This window comes from Thamnophis elegans, chromosome 5, assembly GCF_009769535.1.
Source record: "Thamnophis elegans isolate rThaEle1 chromosome 5, rThaEle1.pri, whole genome shotgun sequence".
Lineage (NCBI taxonomy): Eukaryota > Metazoa > Chordata > Lepidosauria > Squamata > Colubridae > Thamnophis > Thamnophis elegans.
Genome location: NC_045545.1, coordinates 65,383,493 through 65,403,764, shown reverse-complemented (window position 1 = coordinate 65,403,764; position 20,272 = coordinate 65,383,493). Strand labels below are relative to the sequence as shown.

The 20,272-nt window shown below is 37.4% G+C and overlaps 1 protein-coding gene across 1 annotated transcript in view; it reads right to left on the bottom strand.

Moving 5' to 3' along the window:
- The window catches only part of LOC116509076 (rho GTPase-activating protein 39-like), an 83,422-nt gene that overhangs the window by 10,700 nt on the left and 52,450 nt on the right, over positions 1 to 20,272 (bottom strand). The window contains exons 2-5 of the mRNA XM_032217993.1: positions 14,644 to 15,042; positions 6,169 to 7,477; positions 4,632 to 5,184; positions 2,712 to 2,801 (exon numbers count right to left, since the gene is read on the bottom strand). Of these exons, the coding sequence (XP_032073884.1) occupies positions 2,712 to 2,801; positions 4,632 to 5,184; positions 6,169 to 7,477; positions 14,644 to 15,042 (2,351 nt within the window). The remainder of the gene's footprint in view (positions 1 to 2,711; positions 2,802 to 4,631; positions 5,185 to 6,168; positions 7,478 to 14,643; positions 15,043 to 20,272) is intronic.

Here is a 20,272-nt window from a genome sequence, read left to right as displayed (position 1 = left end):
CAGCTCAAATACAGGTAAAGAGGGCAAAGAAGAATGGTATCTGATGCTCCCAGCAGGCACCGTCGTATCCCACTACTATGCTATAACTATAAATGATGATCTGTTACACATCTTTGCACTGTTAGTTTCAGCTGGAACAGATATAATGTGTCTGCTGTTGCCTGAAATATTGGATAAGGGCCCTCTAATGCTGTAAGCTTGTATTGTTAAATTAAAGCTATTGCCTGAGTCCCACGGCTCAAGCTTACTTCTTGGATAAAATTAACACGGAGCAATTAATGAAGGGGAAAAATGCTATTTTTGCATTGCTGATAGTTTATTTTATTTAAAGCATTTATATGGTTACCCAATTCAAACAATATTACTCTGGATAACATATAATTTGACCAATGAACAACAACAACAACAACCCCAAAATAAAATAAAAAGTACCAACTTAAATCAAATATTTTTTTAAAAATCTGATGATGTGGAATTGAAATTTATTGCACTCTTCCAGACAGAAGTGCTGATCATCCTAACCACTAAGTCTCAGGGAAAGGATAGAAACCTTTACTGCCTTTCTAAAGACTTGCAGTTGATTTCAGCAATACTGAGTGACATGGACCTTGGGAATAGTGTTGAGGTAACAGGAAAAAAATCTGAAACGGGTAGAAAGTTCTTGTAAAAGAATCATTTAAAAATAAGAAAAAAACAATAACACAAAAGACATAAAACAAAGGAAAATAAATAAGAATCAACTGAGAAACATTTGGTAAGGAATTAAGGGGATCTGACTTGGCAATAATTGAATGGAAAATAGATCTGGAAATGGTAGCAAAATGAAAGCATGCCTTTAGCATTCAAGTGTAGTGAAAAACAAAATATCTCTAGATGCAACTGTGCTATTGCATTTAAATGTTTAGGTACCTCTGGTCAAATAAATGTTTCAGTGAACCTCTAAATAGTCTCCATTATTTCAATGAATCTCTAACTAGAACGTATGTATTTAATCATGCAGAAAAAAGTCATATTAATTTAGGGGTTCCTGAAAACATACAATTTGAGCAGAACTGTCTATGTTTTTGCATACAATTGCACAAATATATAGAAAATTACACTCGAAATGCTGCATGCATTTTTGTTTGCTTCATCTAACAAAGGATATCACATTCTGGAAACACTAGTGTAGATTTGGACAAATTTACATAGGCCTAAAACATTTAAGGAATTTTAGTTTTAAAACTAAACATCATATATAATATAGGGAAAAATGAGAAATCCAAGGATTAGCCAACAAATCTCAATAATCTAATGAACCTGATAGATTGAACACTCAGGAGAAACTAAATAAAGCATTTATAATAAGGCAAATAAGAATTTTCATAAATTAACTAGCATAAAATTTGGAGAGGATCACTAATATAAAAGAATTCAAAAAGGGATTAAACTGATTTATGAAGATTAAAAACTCTTAGCTATAACAGCTGTATGCTATCTCCAACATCAGAGACCTCCTGCCTCAAAAAAATTGCTGTTGTTTGATATCATATTGGGGGATTCCCATAATTATGTATCTATTATTTAACGTGAGGAATATGGCCGTAGAAAGGCCTTTAATCTTACATAATATAAAGTTATGCCAATATTGAGCAGGTCAGAAGGAGAACTGAAAAAATATAGAACCCTCACAGCCTGGACATAAAACTATTTCTACTTCTTTCCTTAGTTCGCTAGAGGACATTGCATGTCAAAACAAACGGACAAAGGGACAGTTTCTTCCCTTGAGCCATCTGAACATCTAATTCTCACAATACTGACTAATATTACATTTGATGCAAGACAATACATTAAAATAATCAGAAACTATTCAAAGACTAAAGCATACCAACAGATAGAGCAGTCTTAAGATCAGGTGAAACACTTTTTAAAATAAGAATGAAAATTATCTAGTTAGAATATAGGTCTGTGGGGCGGGGGGAATTGGAGAGAGATTGTCAATGGAAAAATATATTTTTAGGCAAGGCTGTGACAAGAGCAGAAACTGGCACTGATGATGTTACCTAGTTAGGGTAATGAAGTGTGTGCAAGAAAACAAGCAAGCTCAGAGAGCATCAAGGACTCCTCATTTCAACCCTAAACTACAAATATTCTCCTTTACTGATAGCAGAAGCTGCCTGCATTTAATTATTAGGATTTTTAAAAGTAGGCACCAGCTATCAGACTGAACTGAAGTTCCAAACTACAAAGAAATGAAAAAAGACCATCTGCACAGAAGGGAAGTATGACTAAATTAGCATTTTTGCTGGACTGTTTTGAGGCTTGGAGCCAATAATTATAACTGATCCCATCTGGATGGAAACTGCTTTATGAAAGTAAGGTTGCAACCTAATCTGTGTTTATTTGGCTACAAGTTCTGTTGAAACAAATGAGACTGTAGATTGAAGCAGTATTTATGTATAGTTAATCTTAGAGTTGGCAGATGAAATGTTAATACATAAGACTATTATATATAATATTCTACAGAATGAATAAAATAAATAAATTCTATAGATTTTACTAGTAGTTAGTTCATTTTGCATTTGTTACTATTTCCATATTGCTGATTCCTGCGTATGCTCCAGACTGAACTTACCTATAGTAAAGTACAAACAACCGCAATAACGGGTGCCACATATCTGCGATACCTAAACAAAGATATATGATGATTTTTGTTTTCTTATATGTTTTACCTTCATCCTCTGTGCTTTGTTTTCTCTTTTTCCTGGATTTTGAATTCTTTTTGTTTTTCAGATCCAGAAGTTCCTTAATGCGTTGGGTAACTGAAAATACAAATTAGTTTTAACTGAGTGATGGCAAGACAGTCAAATATTCACTGTCCTCTTCTATCTGCACAAGTTTGACTTCATTGAGCAAATCCAAAGTGCATCTCCCTGTGAAATATATTTGCCCATGTGTATCTGTTTATTTCTTTACACTTATCACAATCAATAACATGAGTCTAAGGCCCAAACCATCATGTCTCACAAATTATTTGAACAATGTATACAATCTAAATGAGGCCTTGGAATTTAAAATATTCTTTCTCAATTTATTATTTTGATTTATTTATTTATTTATTTATTTATTTATTTATTTATTTATTACATTTATATGCCGCCCTTTTCCCCGAAGGGGACTCAGGGCAGCTCACAATTCAATCAGGGAAGGAGGTACAGACAGGGGGATAAAAAAGACGAGACATAACAATACAAAATTTAAAAACACACAACAACCATACCATTCGAGAAGGGGGGCAAAAACTCTTTAGCCCCAGACCTGTCGGAACAGCCAGGTTTTAAGGGCTTTGCGGAAGGCCTGGAGGGTGATGAGGGTTCGAATCTCCATGGGGAGCTCGTTCCAGAGGGTCGGAGCAGCCACAGAGAAGGCTCTCCTCCGGGTAGTCGCCAGTCGGCATTGGCCGGCGGATGGAATTCGGAGGAGGCCTAATCTGTGGGATCTGATCGGTCTATTGGAGGTAATTGGCAGCAGGCGGTCTCTCAAGTACCCAGGTCCAATACCATGAAGGGCTTTATAAGTGATGATTAGCGCCTTGAAGCGTATCCGAAGACCAATAGGCAGCCAGTGCAGCTCGCGGAGGACAGGTGTTACGTGGGTGAACCGAGGTGCACCCACAATCGCTCGCGCGGCTGCATTCTGGACAAGCTGGATAAGCTAGTCAAGCTTATTTTGACTAAGAATATCTAAAATGTTTGTTTTCCCAAACTTTTCAAACCAGTGTGAACTGTGCTCTATCTGGGCTTTATGCTATTAGAATCATGGGATATAAAAGTGACTCTTAACTAATTATTTGCTTTCAGTAAACCTCAGAATACCAAAGAATAAAAAAAAAAGTCCTTGTATAAACATCCAGTTTTTTCAGTATTTAGCCTAAAATGTAAAAAAAAAAACTTTAAAAGACATAGCAATTAATTATATATGTCTAGATAGGAAAACAATTTTGTCTGAGCACAAAAGCTAAACAAGATTAGGCCTCTTTAGGTCTTGGGTGAGAGATTATCAAGCAATTCCAGGGCTTTAGACTAGATTATGCAGTTGAAAAACTTCCTGGAAGAAGGCAAGGGCAATTAACTTCCATACCATTATCACTCCTGTAGTCACTAGAAATTAAATTTAACTCAAATGCAGAGTTATATATGTCATAATTTAATGTTAATATTTAATTGGTTTTAATAGTTAAATTATGTTGATTTACTTTGCTTCGTGTATGCTGTCCAGTCACATACAACTATATTAATTCAATAAATAAATAAATATTTGTAATAATTTATTGGAAAGTTATAAAAAATCTTCTTTTATAGAAATATAGTTTTTTGTTTTAATGAAACTGAATCTCTACCTACTAAACATTACAAGGATTTTTCTTTTTCTTTCATTTTTTTCCCTTTTTTCTTTTGCTTAGGCCAAAGAAGCTAGGTTCTCGGGCAACACATGCTGCATTTTATAGGGAAAAAAAACAAGCGTTGGTCCTTAGCACCTTTAGTAATATGAACTGCATTGTATTATGGTATCTTACCCCTATTATAATTTACTTTATATCATCTACAGGTGTTTAAAGTACTGTAATTTACTTTATTAAATAAAGCACGTACTATTTTCATCTGCGATTTGGCTGAGGTGACGATAAATGTAACCTTCCAGGTAAGATTGGAATTTGGGTGATGGGGAGAAAAAGGCCAGACTAATTGCCATAAGTTCCCAGCCCCATGCCAGACTTTGGTAGCACATATTGTCTGTTGTTTGTCTGATTAGTTGAATGTACAGCTCATCCCGTAAACCTTGAATACTCCAGCATTTGGTGATGGTTATCAAAGCCACATTATTGCGGTCCATTCTGGCTTGTCGATCACCCATGTAGATTTGTATCAGTTTAAATATTTCACAGGCTTCCTTTTTGATGGTGAAGTTACTGGTGATAAGCATTGGCTTTTTGATGGAGCCACCATTCCAAGATAACATGTTGGCAATGGAGAGCCTCCGACGAAAGATGCCCTGAGTATGCATATTAAGATTTTTGGAAGCCCAGTCAGACATGCTGCTTTGGGAGATGGGTTTTCGTATGGTGTGGAAGGGAAACTGATATCCGATGTTGGTTCCAGATTGAACGTTATTCTCTTCTTGAGAATGAGACCCTATTGTTCCGCACTGTAAAAACAACAGACAAAAGAATCATGGAAAAGCTGAGTTGATAATTTTCTTTGAACAAAAATGGCTGATTGTGGTCATTTTCTTCACCTGGTACCTCTAGTATTTGATTCTAGAAGACTGGATTATGCAGGCTAACTTTAGACTATTCTATTTTATTCATTCTAAGAATGTAACTCAATTCCTATATTACTGTTGTAAGTAGTTTTGGGGGAGGGGGTCTGCTGTAACTTCTAACGCTTGCTAATAAGCAGTCTTAAGTCAAGGACGATCTATACCCGACAGCACTACTGTATGAACAATCCCAGACAAGCAATCAATACCAATTTTGAGTACTGGGAATTTTTCAGAATGTTTGTTAGAAGTGTAGTTTAATTTATTTAATAATATTTAATGCATTATGCCTAGCAAAATACAATAAAATTGTCATTTTTGCAAAAATATATCAAAATAGTATATGTAGCAAAATCAATAATATTCTATGTAGGGCAATAATTTGGCATAAAATGTTTACAATTACAGCATAACGTTTTTCTTATGCGCTCTCTCTCTCATCTAGATAAAAATACTATTTATTTTTGCCTTCTACTATCTACATTTTCAAGTGAAAACCTATAATTATCTTGACTTATTTGTTGTATATTATATCTTACCTGGGAGTATTATTATTATTGAATAAAACTTAGCAAATTTAATAAAACTTCACATTAATAGCGAAGTATTAAACAAAAGAAGCAATCTTTTAACCATAGCATTAAACTCATATACCTTGTATTATGATCTAGTGGTATAGATTAAAAATTAATTTTCACTCCCAGCATAGTATGAAGCATGTAAACATGTTTTAATTAAATTAAAAGTTATAATTGTAAGTGTATACCTGATGATTTCCCAATCTCCAGGGTTAGAAAATGCCTGACCTCCTGACAATAAATAAATACTTTAACATGGTTATGATTAAAATGGTTTGATATTAATAAATACCTGTGTTGATAATTGTGTTGTATCTGATGATGATGGGTTTATCAGGCCGGACACATTCTTTTCTAAGGAATCTATTTTTTCATAAGTTCTCTTCTGTCTCACCACATCTTGCTGTATTGCTGGATCATTTGAGAGGCCTTTACCCTCCATTGTAGGCCTATATAATGACCTGTTACTAGATGTAAGATCATCTCTTGAGTTCCTGCTATTACACTTTTTAAAGTAGTCTGATTGAAACGTAATTTTATTACCCTCTAGAATACTTGTGTTGTCTAGCATTTCTGCATCTAAACTACCTTTGCTCCCTCTGCAGGCAGCAGATCTATTTACCACTGCACGCATCTCTGCAATAAGCTTGTCATTCAGCACAGTAAGTTCACTGTTGCTGCCTACAGAACAAGGTCTTCCTAGGCCTGGAACATGTCGTCTTCCTTTTCTCTTTCTTAAACTTGGAGAAGGACCTGTCGAATAGCCAGAGTCTTGCTGACTTATCACTGTAGGATATTCTTGAGTCTGAACACTGCTCTGCAGGCGATTATGGACTTCCATATTTTTAAGAACATTAGCTTCTACGACTTTCCATGACTGCTTGAAGCTCTCCCTAGAGCTAAGCTGACCCACCTGGGATTTATCAATGCCCTCAACTATTAAAGTGGTAGAATGAGGTTTTTTTGATGACTGTTCAATGTTGACCATGTGTTTAATATATTCTTTTCCTACAGGGCTGTATTCTGTTGCAGAAGGGTTTCTCAAATGCTTTTTTCCACCCTGGTGTTGCTGTATACTTGGAGGCTGTAATAATTTAATTGGTTGCAGCTTCTTATTTAAGCTATTGCTTGGAGACAACTGTGGAGTTGTCCCATTCATATTTGTAATTCTAAAGTCCATATCTGTAGGAGGCTCATCATAAATTGGGGAGTCAATTGATGGTTCATCATATATTGGAGGTGGAGAAGCACATTTGGGAGATGCAGGCAATTTTTGTAACTGATTTCCTGAGGGAGGCTGAGGAGTATACCCATTAGTTAGTACCAGACAAAATCCTCCATTCTCTGTCTTTTTAATTTTCATTGAACGCTTAATCTCTACTGGAGCTGTTGATTTTGGAGTTAATGAGTTTGGGACCATAGGCTGAGACTGGGCATATACAACTGCTTTGGGATTCATTGATTCCTGGCTGCTGATTTCTGAATTGTTTTGCATCTGAGAGGAATTGCTTGAGGAAGAATTTACTTGTCTTAGGCTGTTAACTTTAACCAGCATGGCTGCTTTAGTCCCTGGCAAAGGCTGCCAACCAGTAATGGTATCTCTGTAGAAAAAAATAATACAATGTTAAAATATAAAACAAAAGAACATACACATACACATTGCTTTTGTCAGCCTACAAAATGCCCCATGGTTTGAAGCTATCTCGGGAGAAAGGCAGGGAATTTCACTAATTACATTGCAAAAATATTTTCTATTTTCTGTCACAGCTATCACAGAAATATCAGAAATTTGAGAAATAATACTTGTTCAGAATTTTTTATATTGGCCAGATTTTTCCAAGTGCATATTTCTTTTCTAGGTAAATGAAATTACAGTACTGGGTGAATGTATTCAATTTTTAGTGAAAGTAGTTTTAAATACAAGTTTAAACAGTTTTAAAAATTATTTTAGGATAAACAGCAAAAGGGTGATTAGAACTTTAATTTTAGAAAATTACAATCAGACTACGTCCAGATAGATTTGAAATAAGATTTTGGAATTCATTATAAGAATGTTTTCAATGGGAAAATGCTTTTGTTTTGAATTCTCTTTTAGTTTTTTTTTTTTTAGTTTTAAAGTTTATTTATAGGCCGCCCTTTTCCCTGGGGGGACTCAGGGCGGCTTACAACTCGTAGGGAAGGGAATACAAACAGTGACACATAAGAACAATACATAATTAAAATAGAACACAACATTCATACCATTCGGGTGGGGGTGAGTTACAACTTTAGCCCCAGGCCTGACGGGATAGCCAGATCTTAAGGGCTTTGCGGAAGGTCTGGAGGGTGGTGAGGGTACGAATCCCCACGGGGAGATCGTTCCAAAGGGTCGGAGCTACTACCGAGAAGGCTCTCCTCCGCGTAGTTGCCAGTCTGCACTGACTGGCAGATGGAACTCGGAGGAGGCCTAATCTATGTGATCTAATTGGTCGCGAGGAGGTGATTGGCAGAAGGCGGTCTCTCAAGTATCCAGATCCACTACCATGGAAGGCTTTATGGGTGGTAAGCAGCACCTTGAAGCGCACCCGGAGATCGACAGGTAGCCAGCGCAGCTCGCGGAGGATAGGTGTTAGAGCCTCCCGGTTCAGGTAGGGTCGCAACTGGTGCACCAGGCGGACCTGGGCAAATGCCCCCCTGGTCACAGCTGACAAATGATGGTCAAAGGTCAGCTGTGGGTCCAGGAGGACTCTTAAAAAAACATACACAATGAGACTGAAGGATTGAAAGAAGGAGCCCCAAAAACCTAAAGATTACAATTAAAGAACATTTTATTTATTCATATGGGGTAAAATATCTTAACAGTGCACATACTTAAGGATACTTTTGAACAGTGGACTCAGAAGTTAATTTTAACAGTGCCTGCCTCTTTAGAGATACTGTGTTTAAAAGCTATTATGGAAGAGGAACAATTTTTACTGTAGTAAGTCTGAAACTGATCTGAAAATAGATTTTAAAATGACACACTACAATAATGACATGGTAAAAGATGCTGTACTGTACATACAAAAGAAACCGGCTGATGTCTTGATCATTTAAAGAGATATGCAAATATCAAATAAAAAGAGTGACCTGGATAACTTTCCTATATTGGATTTACAAGAGACTTGTTAAAGGAAAAATTTGGTGAGAAGAAACAAAGAAAAAATGAAAAGGAATCAAGATCTGGGACATTATTTGAAGAAATTAAAGATCAAGATTTTAAAAATAGAAGAAAGGAATATAGGTAGTCCTCAACTTATGACCACAATTGAGACCAAAATTTCTGTTGCTAGGTGAGACATTTGTTAAGTGAGTTTTGCCCCATTTACTACTTTTCTTGCCACAGTTGTTAAGTGAATCAGCGCAGGTAAGTTAGTAACACAGCTATTAAGTAAATTTGGCTTCCCCATTGACTTCACTTATCAGAAGGTTACAAAAGATGATCATATGACCCCAAGACACTGCAATTGTCATAAATATGAGTCAGTTGCCAAGTGTCTGAATTTTGATTGTGTGACCATGGAGATGCTGTAATGGTCATGTGTCACAAGTTATTTTTTTTCAATGCCATTGTAACTTCAATGAACTATTAAATGAACTATTTTAAGTCATGGAGTACCTGTATGAAGTTGGTTTCTTTGATCAAGGTTCTAAAGTTACTAAAATTATTTATACTTCTTGTGATGAAGAGACAAGTTATTTCTTTTTATATTTATTTTCCTTTTTTAGTATATTCTTATTTTTATTTCTTTTGTATTTTTCTTTCTGTGTTTTTTCTGTACTATTTTTTCTTTTAGTTTGTGGTTAGTTTGTATTAGTTTTTATCCTTTTAACTGTAATTTTAACAATCATTTCTTTTTATTGATCCTGATTATATTTGTTATATTCTATTCCCTTTTTATTATTTTATGTTGCAGGTCATTGACAAATAAGCATTATATATATTACAATTTTAAGCCACTTTAAGATAAATCTTAAGCTATAAAAAGTATATTTGAGGAAAGGAAAAAAATAGAAATAAGATGAGAAGTTAACAACTACATGCATACACAAAATTCAAATAAAATGCATCCCGTTGGAGTAATGGAATTGTCTACTGTATGTACTTAAGATCAAGGATTTCAGAAGAAAGTCTTGCTCCCCTCCTCCCCCGCTCCAAGTAGTATCTTCAGTGCTATTAGAATGTGAAGGATATCTGCAAGCCTTTTTTTTCTAAACAATGACTGCTGCTTTGCCCAATCAAGCAAATTGCTCTATCTCTGATTCACCAGTCTAAACATAATTTCAGAAATTATCTAGTGGCTGAGCAATTCTATGATTAAATGATAAGCAGGACCAGTTTTAGAAGGAATTGTATGGGAGAGCTTTGGAGAAAAATAAAAAAACGATTTCCCTCTATTTGAGCTTTTCAGCATGAGATGATTTACCAGATACTTTAGATGGCACTGTTGTGCTACATTACAAACTGGGTATGTGTTACAAATATCTTCTTGAATTTTGGACAAAACTCCACTGTCTAAGTTTGTGCTGAGAAAAAGAAAATATTAAAGGTAGGTGGAAAACATTTTGAGGTAAAAAGGATTGTGCAGCATTTCTACAAACTGTCACCCGATTCTCCAAATGTTTACAATTTTTGGCTTGCAGTTGTACTATAAACTCTACAATCCATTTCAAGCTGCTGATTTTTAAACTATCTGATAGATGTTCTTAAAAACAGATATAAAAATAAATTATACAGACAGTGTATTGCTTATCTTATATAGGGGAGCTTCTATATTAAGAATTTCCACCTCTCAAAAATCTTGGAATAAAGGCAATTTTCAAGCTTTTACTTGCACAACATTGTCAGCCTGCCATCTTTCTATTTTAAGCACTACTTTTTTCCTCCTCTATCAAAGTTGCTCTCTACTAGCTTTTTCAACCTATCATGTTGTTGTAATTGGAGAGTTATTCACGCAACAAATTGACAGGTTAGAACAGATGCATCCCAGTACTAACAGGAGAAAGCAGAGCTGCCTGCATCTGCAGTTCTGTTAGGTCTTGCCAGTTTTCTGTTAGAAAAATAGTGTCATAGTTGCCAAACCGAAATATACTGCAAAAGAGCTTGTGTTATGCATGATTATTAGACAGGTGCTCCATCAGTTTTGAATAGCTGCCTTTGTTCATTATCAGATGATAGTTAAAATGTTATGGACAGCTGTTCAAATGGATTATATGAACCTTCCATATTAAGGCTTTCTAGTATTTTGTTTGTACTTCTATCTCAGTTGTGCTTTATCAATATCTTACTATATAGTTCTGTTTATTTTCCTTTAAGCAACAGACAGGGCAGTTCCAGGCTCAATATGCTGCAAATATTACCAGTGCAATGACAATGGATATATTCTTCTGTTTCCCTAGAAATAATATGGAAGCAGTTTGCCCCTGTTTTCTTCTGATCTGTTATTTCAACTTCCCAATCTAGTCTACAGCTTTGGAATTTCCTGATGCCGCCCATCCGAGTACTAATATTAGCTCTGACAATGCTTAGCTTTTTTAGGATGGAGGCCCAAATAAAAAGTAACATTTGAGCATTATGTGATTTTAACATGGGCTTGATACAAAATCATACATGAACATACAATACACCTAGCCACGTGACAGACAGGTAGTCCTTGATTTACAACCATAATTAAGTCCCACAACTAGTTATAAGTTGTGGTGGTCATAAAACAGATCGCCATGTTACTGCACCCAATTTTACAATCTTTTTTGAGGCAGTCATTAAATGAATGTGGTGGTTGAACTGCGGCCATTAAGCGAATCTAATGTATGCTATGGGACAGTTTTTGCCAGAAATCGGAAGTCAATGTTGGCTGGTTTCTGACCACCAAAAATGTGGCCACCTGATCATGGAGGGGAGACGACATTGGAGCTTTGAAACCGGTTGTAAGTTCCCTTTAGGGGATCCATCGTAATTTCAAACAGTCACTAAATGACTAAGTTGAGGATTACTTGTATATACTATGAAACATTTTGATGAAATGTAACTATGTCCCCTGTACAATTCTCTGCAGAGATCAGTTGCCAGGATTTTTTTTTTCCATTTATGTGAGATATTAGCATTCCAAAAAATTGCCTTTTACTTTGAAAACTATTGAAAACAACCTTTTAAGAGCCCAATTTTGGGACCAAGAACTAATCTTTGGCTGATTTTCAATCAAATTTCTTTTTCTGTGAACTACCAAAGGGAAGAGGATCAATCCTTCCTTTTCAGCAATGTGGAAATAAATTATTTTAACTTTATTATTATTTACCTCTATTTTAATCTATCTCCAGATGCAACATATATATTTTAAAGTCAGCATGGTAATTATATATGCTTGGCAAAACTGTTCCATGCAATATTGGCCAACAAAATCAACAACTATAGTAGTTATTCAGGTCGTGTACTTTATCTATGAAAATGATTACCCCATCATTCAAGGAAGGCTAATTCCCAAATGGGAAAATATAAATTACTTTTAAGGAGTACAGTGTTCTATAATCACATAAAGGGAATGGCAATAAAAAAGCTGATTGTAAGTAAACATTATCTTTTGTCTTGGCAATGCTGCCATTTAGCTCTCTTAATTGTTCAGCCTTAGAAAAAATACAATTTCTTCATTATAGTTGCCTTCAAGAATTTTAATTTATTAGAAAGAGTTAACATTGTAGATTTTAAACTATGACTAAAATAACCAAATTAAAAAATGTGACTATGGTGAAAAAGTGATTATCTCATGAACATTTTGCAGGTAGTCTAATGATATCAGGAAAATAGGTTTCAAGAAAGCTTCTTTTATCTTAGCACCCTTCAAATTTGTTGGACTATATCTCCATTCATTGCTAACCAATGAAATCATTTATATTTTCCTGGCATTATTTTTATTTATTAGAAACAACTAGAATTTGTAAGATGATAGTACTGCAACTTTTAAAAGCTTTTGAAAATCTTCTGTTAGAATCCTTCAAAGTCCTCTAATATTCAAAACATATAATAAATACAGGAATCAGATTTAAGATATGCCTGACACACAATGGACTACACTTTGGAAGAATCCAGCATTATGAATGAGGAATAGGGGAAATTATTAAACTGGGAAAATTATTAAGAAGTATTATTATGGCCGCATAAGCAAGTAAAATTACTGGGAAAGCCTCAAATAAATGTTGAAAGTGTGGTAAAGAAAAGGGCACCTATGTGCACATACAGTGGTCCTGTGATGTTGTACAAAGATTCTGATAAAAAATGATTAAAGAGATTAATAATATAGATATAAGAAAGTTTAGTTACGGTTCTGAGATGTTTACTGACATTATTTAGTGAGGCAACATTAACTGTTCAATTCATAATGATTTGAGCAAAGCTAGCTAGAGTACAAAATTGGAAAACACATCAGAGACATCAGTTTTACATCTTTAGTATTAAAAAATTAAGAAAAAATGTTGTGATGGAAAAATTAACATGAGATGTGTTAAAAATTAAGATGAGAGGATTAGGATATACCAGAAAGGTTATTTTGGTTTTGGTTTGTAAAAAAATAATTCTTTCTGCAAAGCATAATAGGCAAAATTCCTCTTTTTGTTTATCCCAATGTGTCCAAAAGCTGCTACTGGAATCTGGCATGTTTTTAGATCTTTTTAATATATCTGCTGACTTTTAGAATCAGAAAATCCAAAGAAGAGTTTAAAAAAAATACCGATGTTTTGGCCACAAATCTATTATGCTTCTTTGATTCGGAACAGAGACATGTAAAAGCTGGCTATAACATTCTTTTCTTGGAAAAAGGGAGTATGACTTGTGGCTTTGTTTCTATGTACCTACAATCTTATGGCAAGCAGCAACACTGAGAAGTTTGGGTGATTTCAATTAGAAATACTGTTTTAATCAAGAACTAAGAGTAAGTTATTTGCTGTAAAATTATTTTTGTCAGGTTGCAAATTTTTAAAAACCAGAAACTCATTAACCCTTCCATTGATATTTCTGAGATGCTAACTGGTTTGCAGCTTGAGCCTAATATGATGGGCGGAGAGAGACTGACAGGTCCAAAGTCATCCAGCTGGCTTTCATGGCTAAGATGGGACTTGAAATTATAGTCTACTTTATATCCTTATCTACTAAATCTAACTGGCTCCCTACTTACCTATTTGTTTTTTACACTAAGTTGCCAAAACTATTTCTCATCCTATGAGTTTCATTTTAAAACAAGGATGTTTTTCCCTATATAGCCGTGATGGTGAACCTATGGCACAGGTGGCACATAGAGCCTTCTCTGCAGGCATGCCAGCTGTTGCCTCAGCCCACCTCCACCACGCATGCACGCGCCTCACAGCAGCCAGTTGGTCTTCGAGTCCCTCCGCATGCACATGTGCATCCTGTGCATGCTCCCTGATCATACGCATGCACAGGATGCACATGTTCATGAGGGGGCCACACACACACTCATGTCCCATTTTGGGCACCAACCTGGAAGCCAAAATGGGGCACAGGGGCGCCATGCAATGCCTCCCTGTGCTCCATTTTGGGCCTGGAAAGCCTATTGCACCAACCTGAAAGCCAAAAAATGGGCAAGGTGGGGGACACACATGCATGTGGGGGGAGGCGCTTGCATTGCATTTTGGGGTTTTGCATGCTTTGGGGACTCGGCACCAAAATGGTTAGCCATCACAACTATATAGCTATAAAAAAATGAAGGAAAAAACCCAAAGAAATTTGAAAACGATTTACCTTTCCGTTTCTGGCCTCTTCTCGAGACTGTTGTTGTCTTTACTCTTCTCCATACCCTGTAGAAGAGTTATTTGGATAGGAGTATTTCGCCCCTCACTACTTGTACTGTTCCTGTGCTGTGATGTCCTGAAATCAGACTGGGAATTACGTTTCATGGCTTGGAGCTGAGCTAGTGGCACAATGTCACAACCCTGAGGCCTGTGCCACACAGTCTGCTGAGTGATGGCATTGTAATAATAGAAACGATTGTTGTTTTGATCAAAGAGTTCCCACCACTGGTTTTCATCAGACTGTCGAACTCTGAGATTAGGTGGTGGATCCCAACCACACTCTCCAGTTGTCAAATTGACGTACATCCGCTCCCTAGAACGGGGCTCAATAATTTCTACCCAATCTGAGCTGAAATAAAAAGGAAATACATAGTTAGTTCCAACATAGTTAGTTCCACCAAAATCACACTACTTTATGTACAGAACTACAGAAAAGGTTGCACATAGAACCAGGACCTATTTATAACGTTTGAGAGATCTGTTCTATTCTGATGGATTATATATCTATAAGTATTTAGATTAAGTTTCTAAGATTAAAAATGCTCTAAACATGGGTAATAAATAAATGTTTATTTATACCAACTTTCTATTGCAATTTTTGATAAGATCCCAGTTCTATCTTAGGAACTGCAGTGTCATAAAACACACAGAATGTAACAGAGGAAATTCCATACTTCTTTTTGTAGCAGCTGTCCACAAAATTTAGAAAATCATCACCATGCTGAAGCCAATTCATAAAAATTGCTTGCAAGGTAGAACTTCTACCATGTGGATATATACATACATACATACATACATACATACATACATACATGTATGTATGTATGTATGTTATATTTGTGCTGATAAATAATATATATATATATATATATATATATATATATATATATATATATATATACACACACACACACACACACACACACACACATTCAGTGACGTGCGGTGAGGTTTATGGCTGGTGAGGCACTGACACAGTGATGGGTTTCAATTTTTTTTAGACTTGTGGACTTCAACTCCCAGAATTCCACAGCCAGGCATGCTCAGTTCCGATTTAAAGCAACAGCATTTGTTTTTCTCCTTTGCAAAAAAGTTTCTTTCATTCTTTTTCTTCTCCCTCCCCCTCCTTCCTCTCTCTCTCCCTTCCTCCCCCCTCTCTCAAACAGACACACGCACACAGAGAAGTTGGATCCCTCTCTCACTCACTCAATCTCAAACAAACACAAACACAGAAGTTGGATTGGATATATTTTCCAATGGCTTGAAAGCAGCTCCTCTGCCATACCCCCCACCCGCATTCCCCTGCTGCCTTCCCCAAACACCTCCACCATTACAAATGCAGCCTGCTGTCTGGGTGGGAAATGTCTGAAATGCAATAAAGCCCACCCACCCACTCACCCCCTGCTTGCAGGCTGGGGTGAGAGAAGAGGCAGAGAAGCCAGAGGGGAGCCTATCCGAGCCTTTGATTGCAGGCGGAGCCACGTTGCCTTTTCAAACTTGTAATCAGTGAAGCTGGGCTTATATAGTTTTATCCAGCTGTGTGTGTGTGTGTGTGTGTGTGTGTGTGTGTGTGTGTTTGAAAAGGCAACGTGGCTCTGCCTGCAATCAAACTACACTTTGGGAGGGATCTACACTTGAGGATGAAGTTTGAATTCCTCCCCCTCCCTCCGACCCACACGTACCTTTTCCAGCTGTTTCAGAGAGGATTTCAACTCTGCTCTTGCCTGTCATCATGAAAAGAAAAAAAATGTAAAAGGAAAAAGGCAAGAGCTGAGGTCAGGCTGAGCTAGTTGCTGCCAGTCACCGTAGATGACTCTGCTTAACTGTTTAAAAAAGCCTCTAAAAACGCGCCCTCTACAAGAGGAGGCAGGAGAACGATGTGCCTCACCTACGTCGGGAATTTTTAGGCTTTTAACCCTTGCTTAACTCTGCTCGAGTGATCATAAAACGCCTAAAATCAGACTAGATGAGGCACGTCGTTCTCCTGCCTCCTCCTGTAGAGGGCACTTTTTAAGAGGCTTTTTTAAACAGTTAAGCAGAGTCATCCACGGTGACTCTGGCAGAACTAGCTCAGCCTGACCTCAGTTATTGCCTTTTTCCTTTTACATTTTTTTTCTTTTCATGATGACAGTGGTGAGGCTCTGCCTCCCTTGACTGCACGTCCCTGATACACACACACACACACACACACACACACACAGAGTACTGTGCAAAAGTTTTAGGCAGGCGTGAAAAAATGCTGTAAACAAAGAATGCTTTCAGACATATAAATAATGATTATTTATTTTTGTCAATTTTCAAAATGCAAAGTGAGTGAATAAAAAAAAAATCTAAATCAAATCAATATTTGGTGTGACCACCCTTTGCCTTCAAACCAGCATCAATTCTCATAGGTACACTTGCACAAAGTCAGGGATTTTGCAGGATTATAGTCAGGTGTATAATAGTCAACCAATTATACCAAACAGGTGCTAATGATCATCAATGTCACATGTAGATTGAAACCCAGTCATGAACTGAAACAGAAACAGCTGTGTAGGAGGCTTAAAACGGGGTGAGGAACAGCCAAACTCTGCTACCAAGGTGAGGTTGTGAAAGACAGTTTCATGTCATGGCAAGATTGAGCACAGCAACAAGACACAAGGTAGTTATACTGCATCATCAAGGTCTTTCCCAGACAAAGATTTCAAAGCAGACTGGGGTTTCAAGATGTGCTGTTTAAGCTCTTTTGAAGAAGCACAAAGAAACGGGCAACGTTGAGGATCGTAGACGCAGTGGTTGGCCAAGGAAACATAGTGCAGCATATGAAAGACACATCAAGCTTATTACCCTTCGAAATTGGAAATGTCCAGCAGTGCCATCAGCTCAGAACTGGCAGAAACCAGTGGGACCCAGGTACACCCATCTACTGTCCAGAGAAGTCTGGCCAGAAGTGGTCTTCTTGGACGAGTTGCAGCCAAAAAGCCATACCTCTGATGTGAGAACAAGGCTAAGCAACTAAAGTATGCACAGAAACATAGAAACTGGGGTGCACAAAAATGGCAGCAGGTGCTCTGGACTGATGAGTCAAAATTTGAAATATTTGGCTGTAGCAGAAGGGAGTTTGTTCATCGAAGGGCTGGAGAGCGGTACAATAATGAGTGTCTGCTGGCAACAGTGAAGCATGGTGGAGGTTCCTTCAATGTTTGGGGCTGCATTTCTGCAAATGGAGTTGGAGATTTGGTCAGGATTAATGGCGTTCTCAATGCTGAGAAATACAGGCAGATACTTATCCATCATGCAATACCATCAGGGAGGCGTATGATTGGCCCCAAATTTATTCTGCAGCAGGACGACCCCAAACATACAGGCAAAGTCATTAAGAACTATGTTCAGCGTAAAGAAGAACAAGAAGCACTGAAAATGATGGCATGGCGCCCACAGAGCCCTGATCTCAACATCATCAAGTGTGTCCAGGATTACATGAAGAGACAGAAGGATGTGAGAAAGCCTACATCCACAGAAGATCTGTGGTTAGTTCTCCAAGATGTTTGGAACAACCCACAAGCCGAGTTCCTTCAAAAACTATGTGCAAGTGTACCTAGAAGAATTGCTTCTGTTTTGAAGGCAAAGGGTGGTCACACCAAATATTGATGTGATTTAGATTTTTCTTTTGTTCGCTCACTTTGCATTTTGAAAATTGACAAAAATAAACAATCGTTATTTATATTTCTGAAAGCATTCTTTGTTTACAGCATTTTTTTCACACCTGCCTACAACTTTTGCAACTCCATTGTTGGGAGCACCCACAACTTCTGGAGGCAAGTTGTTCCACTGATTAATTGTCCTGTCAGTTAATTTCTCTTTAGTTCTCGGTTGTTTTTAGCTTAGTTCTAGGATCTAAGTTTAACTTAGTTATAGGTTGATTCTAGATTAGTCCATATCAGTTAAAAATAGGAATAAGGCAGAGAATGGATGTCTAATCCTCATTCAATATCAGGCCTCCTCCTTACTCCAAACCCTGTTCAGAGGATACAGGCAGGGAAAAAGTACGTTTTGTAAAACTCCTGCACTCTCACTTTGATGTCCCTAATCACTAATCACCAGAACAAGGGTCCTGGCATGCTGTGGTTCGTAGAATTGGGAAGTCAGACATGACTTAGTGACTGAACAATAACAATCCACTGAAGAAGCTGATGTGAAAGAAAGAAGAAACACAGAGCGGCTTTTCATCAGCTGTTTGCCTTAGTTCTTCTTGCTGTCCATCTAGGGATACGCAGCATTGAATAATTATGTACCCCCTCCAAGGTATCTGGAGTGCCTTGCTGAAATGGGTCATCTTGCACATACATCTTTAAACTGGTCAAGTAAAGCTAGTTCATTCCAACTAACATTTCTCTTTAAAATAATGTTGAAGCATGCAGCTATAAATGCCTATACAGCATTTTACAATTTATCTTGTTGTTTTTCTGGCAGTCTTAAAAAGGCAGATCTTAGTTTAATAGAAAATAGATTTAACTGTCCAGAGCAGGGTTAATAGAGGCAATAATAGAAATAGACCATTTTGCAACTCCATCTTTCAAGAGTCCACAGTTAAATCCCATTTCCTATATCTTCTAGGTGATTGAGCAAAATAATCAGAGTAGATGCAGGCTACCTGATTCTTATGCTGAAGCAACATACTCGCAATCCATTCAGCATTGAGTTGCACAGCAAGAGGCTAGTTCACTATGTCCAGAGGCCATAACTGTAAAGCAAGGCTGTTTTGTAGTAGAGGGAGTAAGGTAGTTAAAATTATTGCTTTCTAATAGCAGCCCGGATTAGAAATTATTAAACTTGGAAACAAGTTCTGATTAGCAAGGTTTAACTCAGAAACAAGTTCTGATTAGGATTAGGGTAGTCCTCATGGCGCAATGATTAAAATGCAGTATTGCAGGCAAACTCTGCTCACAGTCTGGAGTTTGATTATTTCCAATTTCCAATTTTAATAGATTTGTATGCCGCCCAATCCCGAAGGACTCCAGGCGGCTTACATAAAAACAGTTTAAAAGCATTTTAAAAAGTTTAAAACACAGGACAGAAACAAGTTAAAAGAAGGGCACAACATACACTCGATCTTAATGGGGCTGAAGGTCAATCTAGATCAACAGCCCCAGGCCTGCCGGAACAGCCAGGTCTTAACAGACTTACGGAAGGCCGAGAGAGTGGGGAGGGTCCAGATCTCAGGGGGTAGATCGTTCCAGAGGGCCGGGGCAGCTACAGAGAAGGCTCTCCCCCGAGGAGCCGCCAGACGACATTGCGTAGTCGACGGTACTCGGAGAAGGCCCACCCTGTGCGATCTTATTGGGCGCTGGGAGGTATGTTGCAGGAGGCGGTCACGGAGATATCCAGGTCCTAGGCCATGTAGGGCTTTAAAGGTAATAACCAGCACCTTGAAGCGTGTTCAGAGACCAATAGGGATTATGCTGGGACTCCTGGATAACTCAGCCTTCCATCATTCCGAAATTGATAAAATGAGGATCCAGACTGTTGGGGGCAATAAGCAAATAATATTTACATTGTAAACTGCCCAGAGTGCTGTAAAGCACTATGGGGATGGT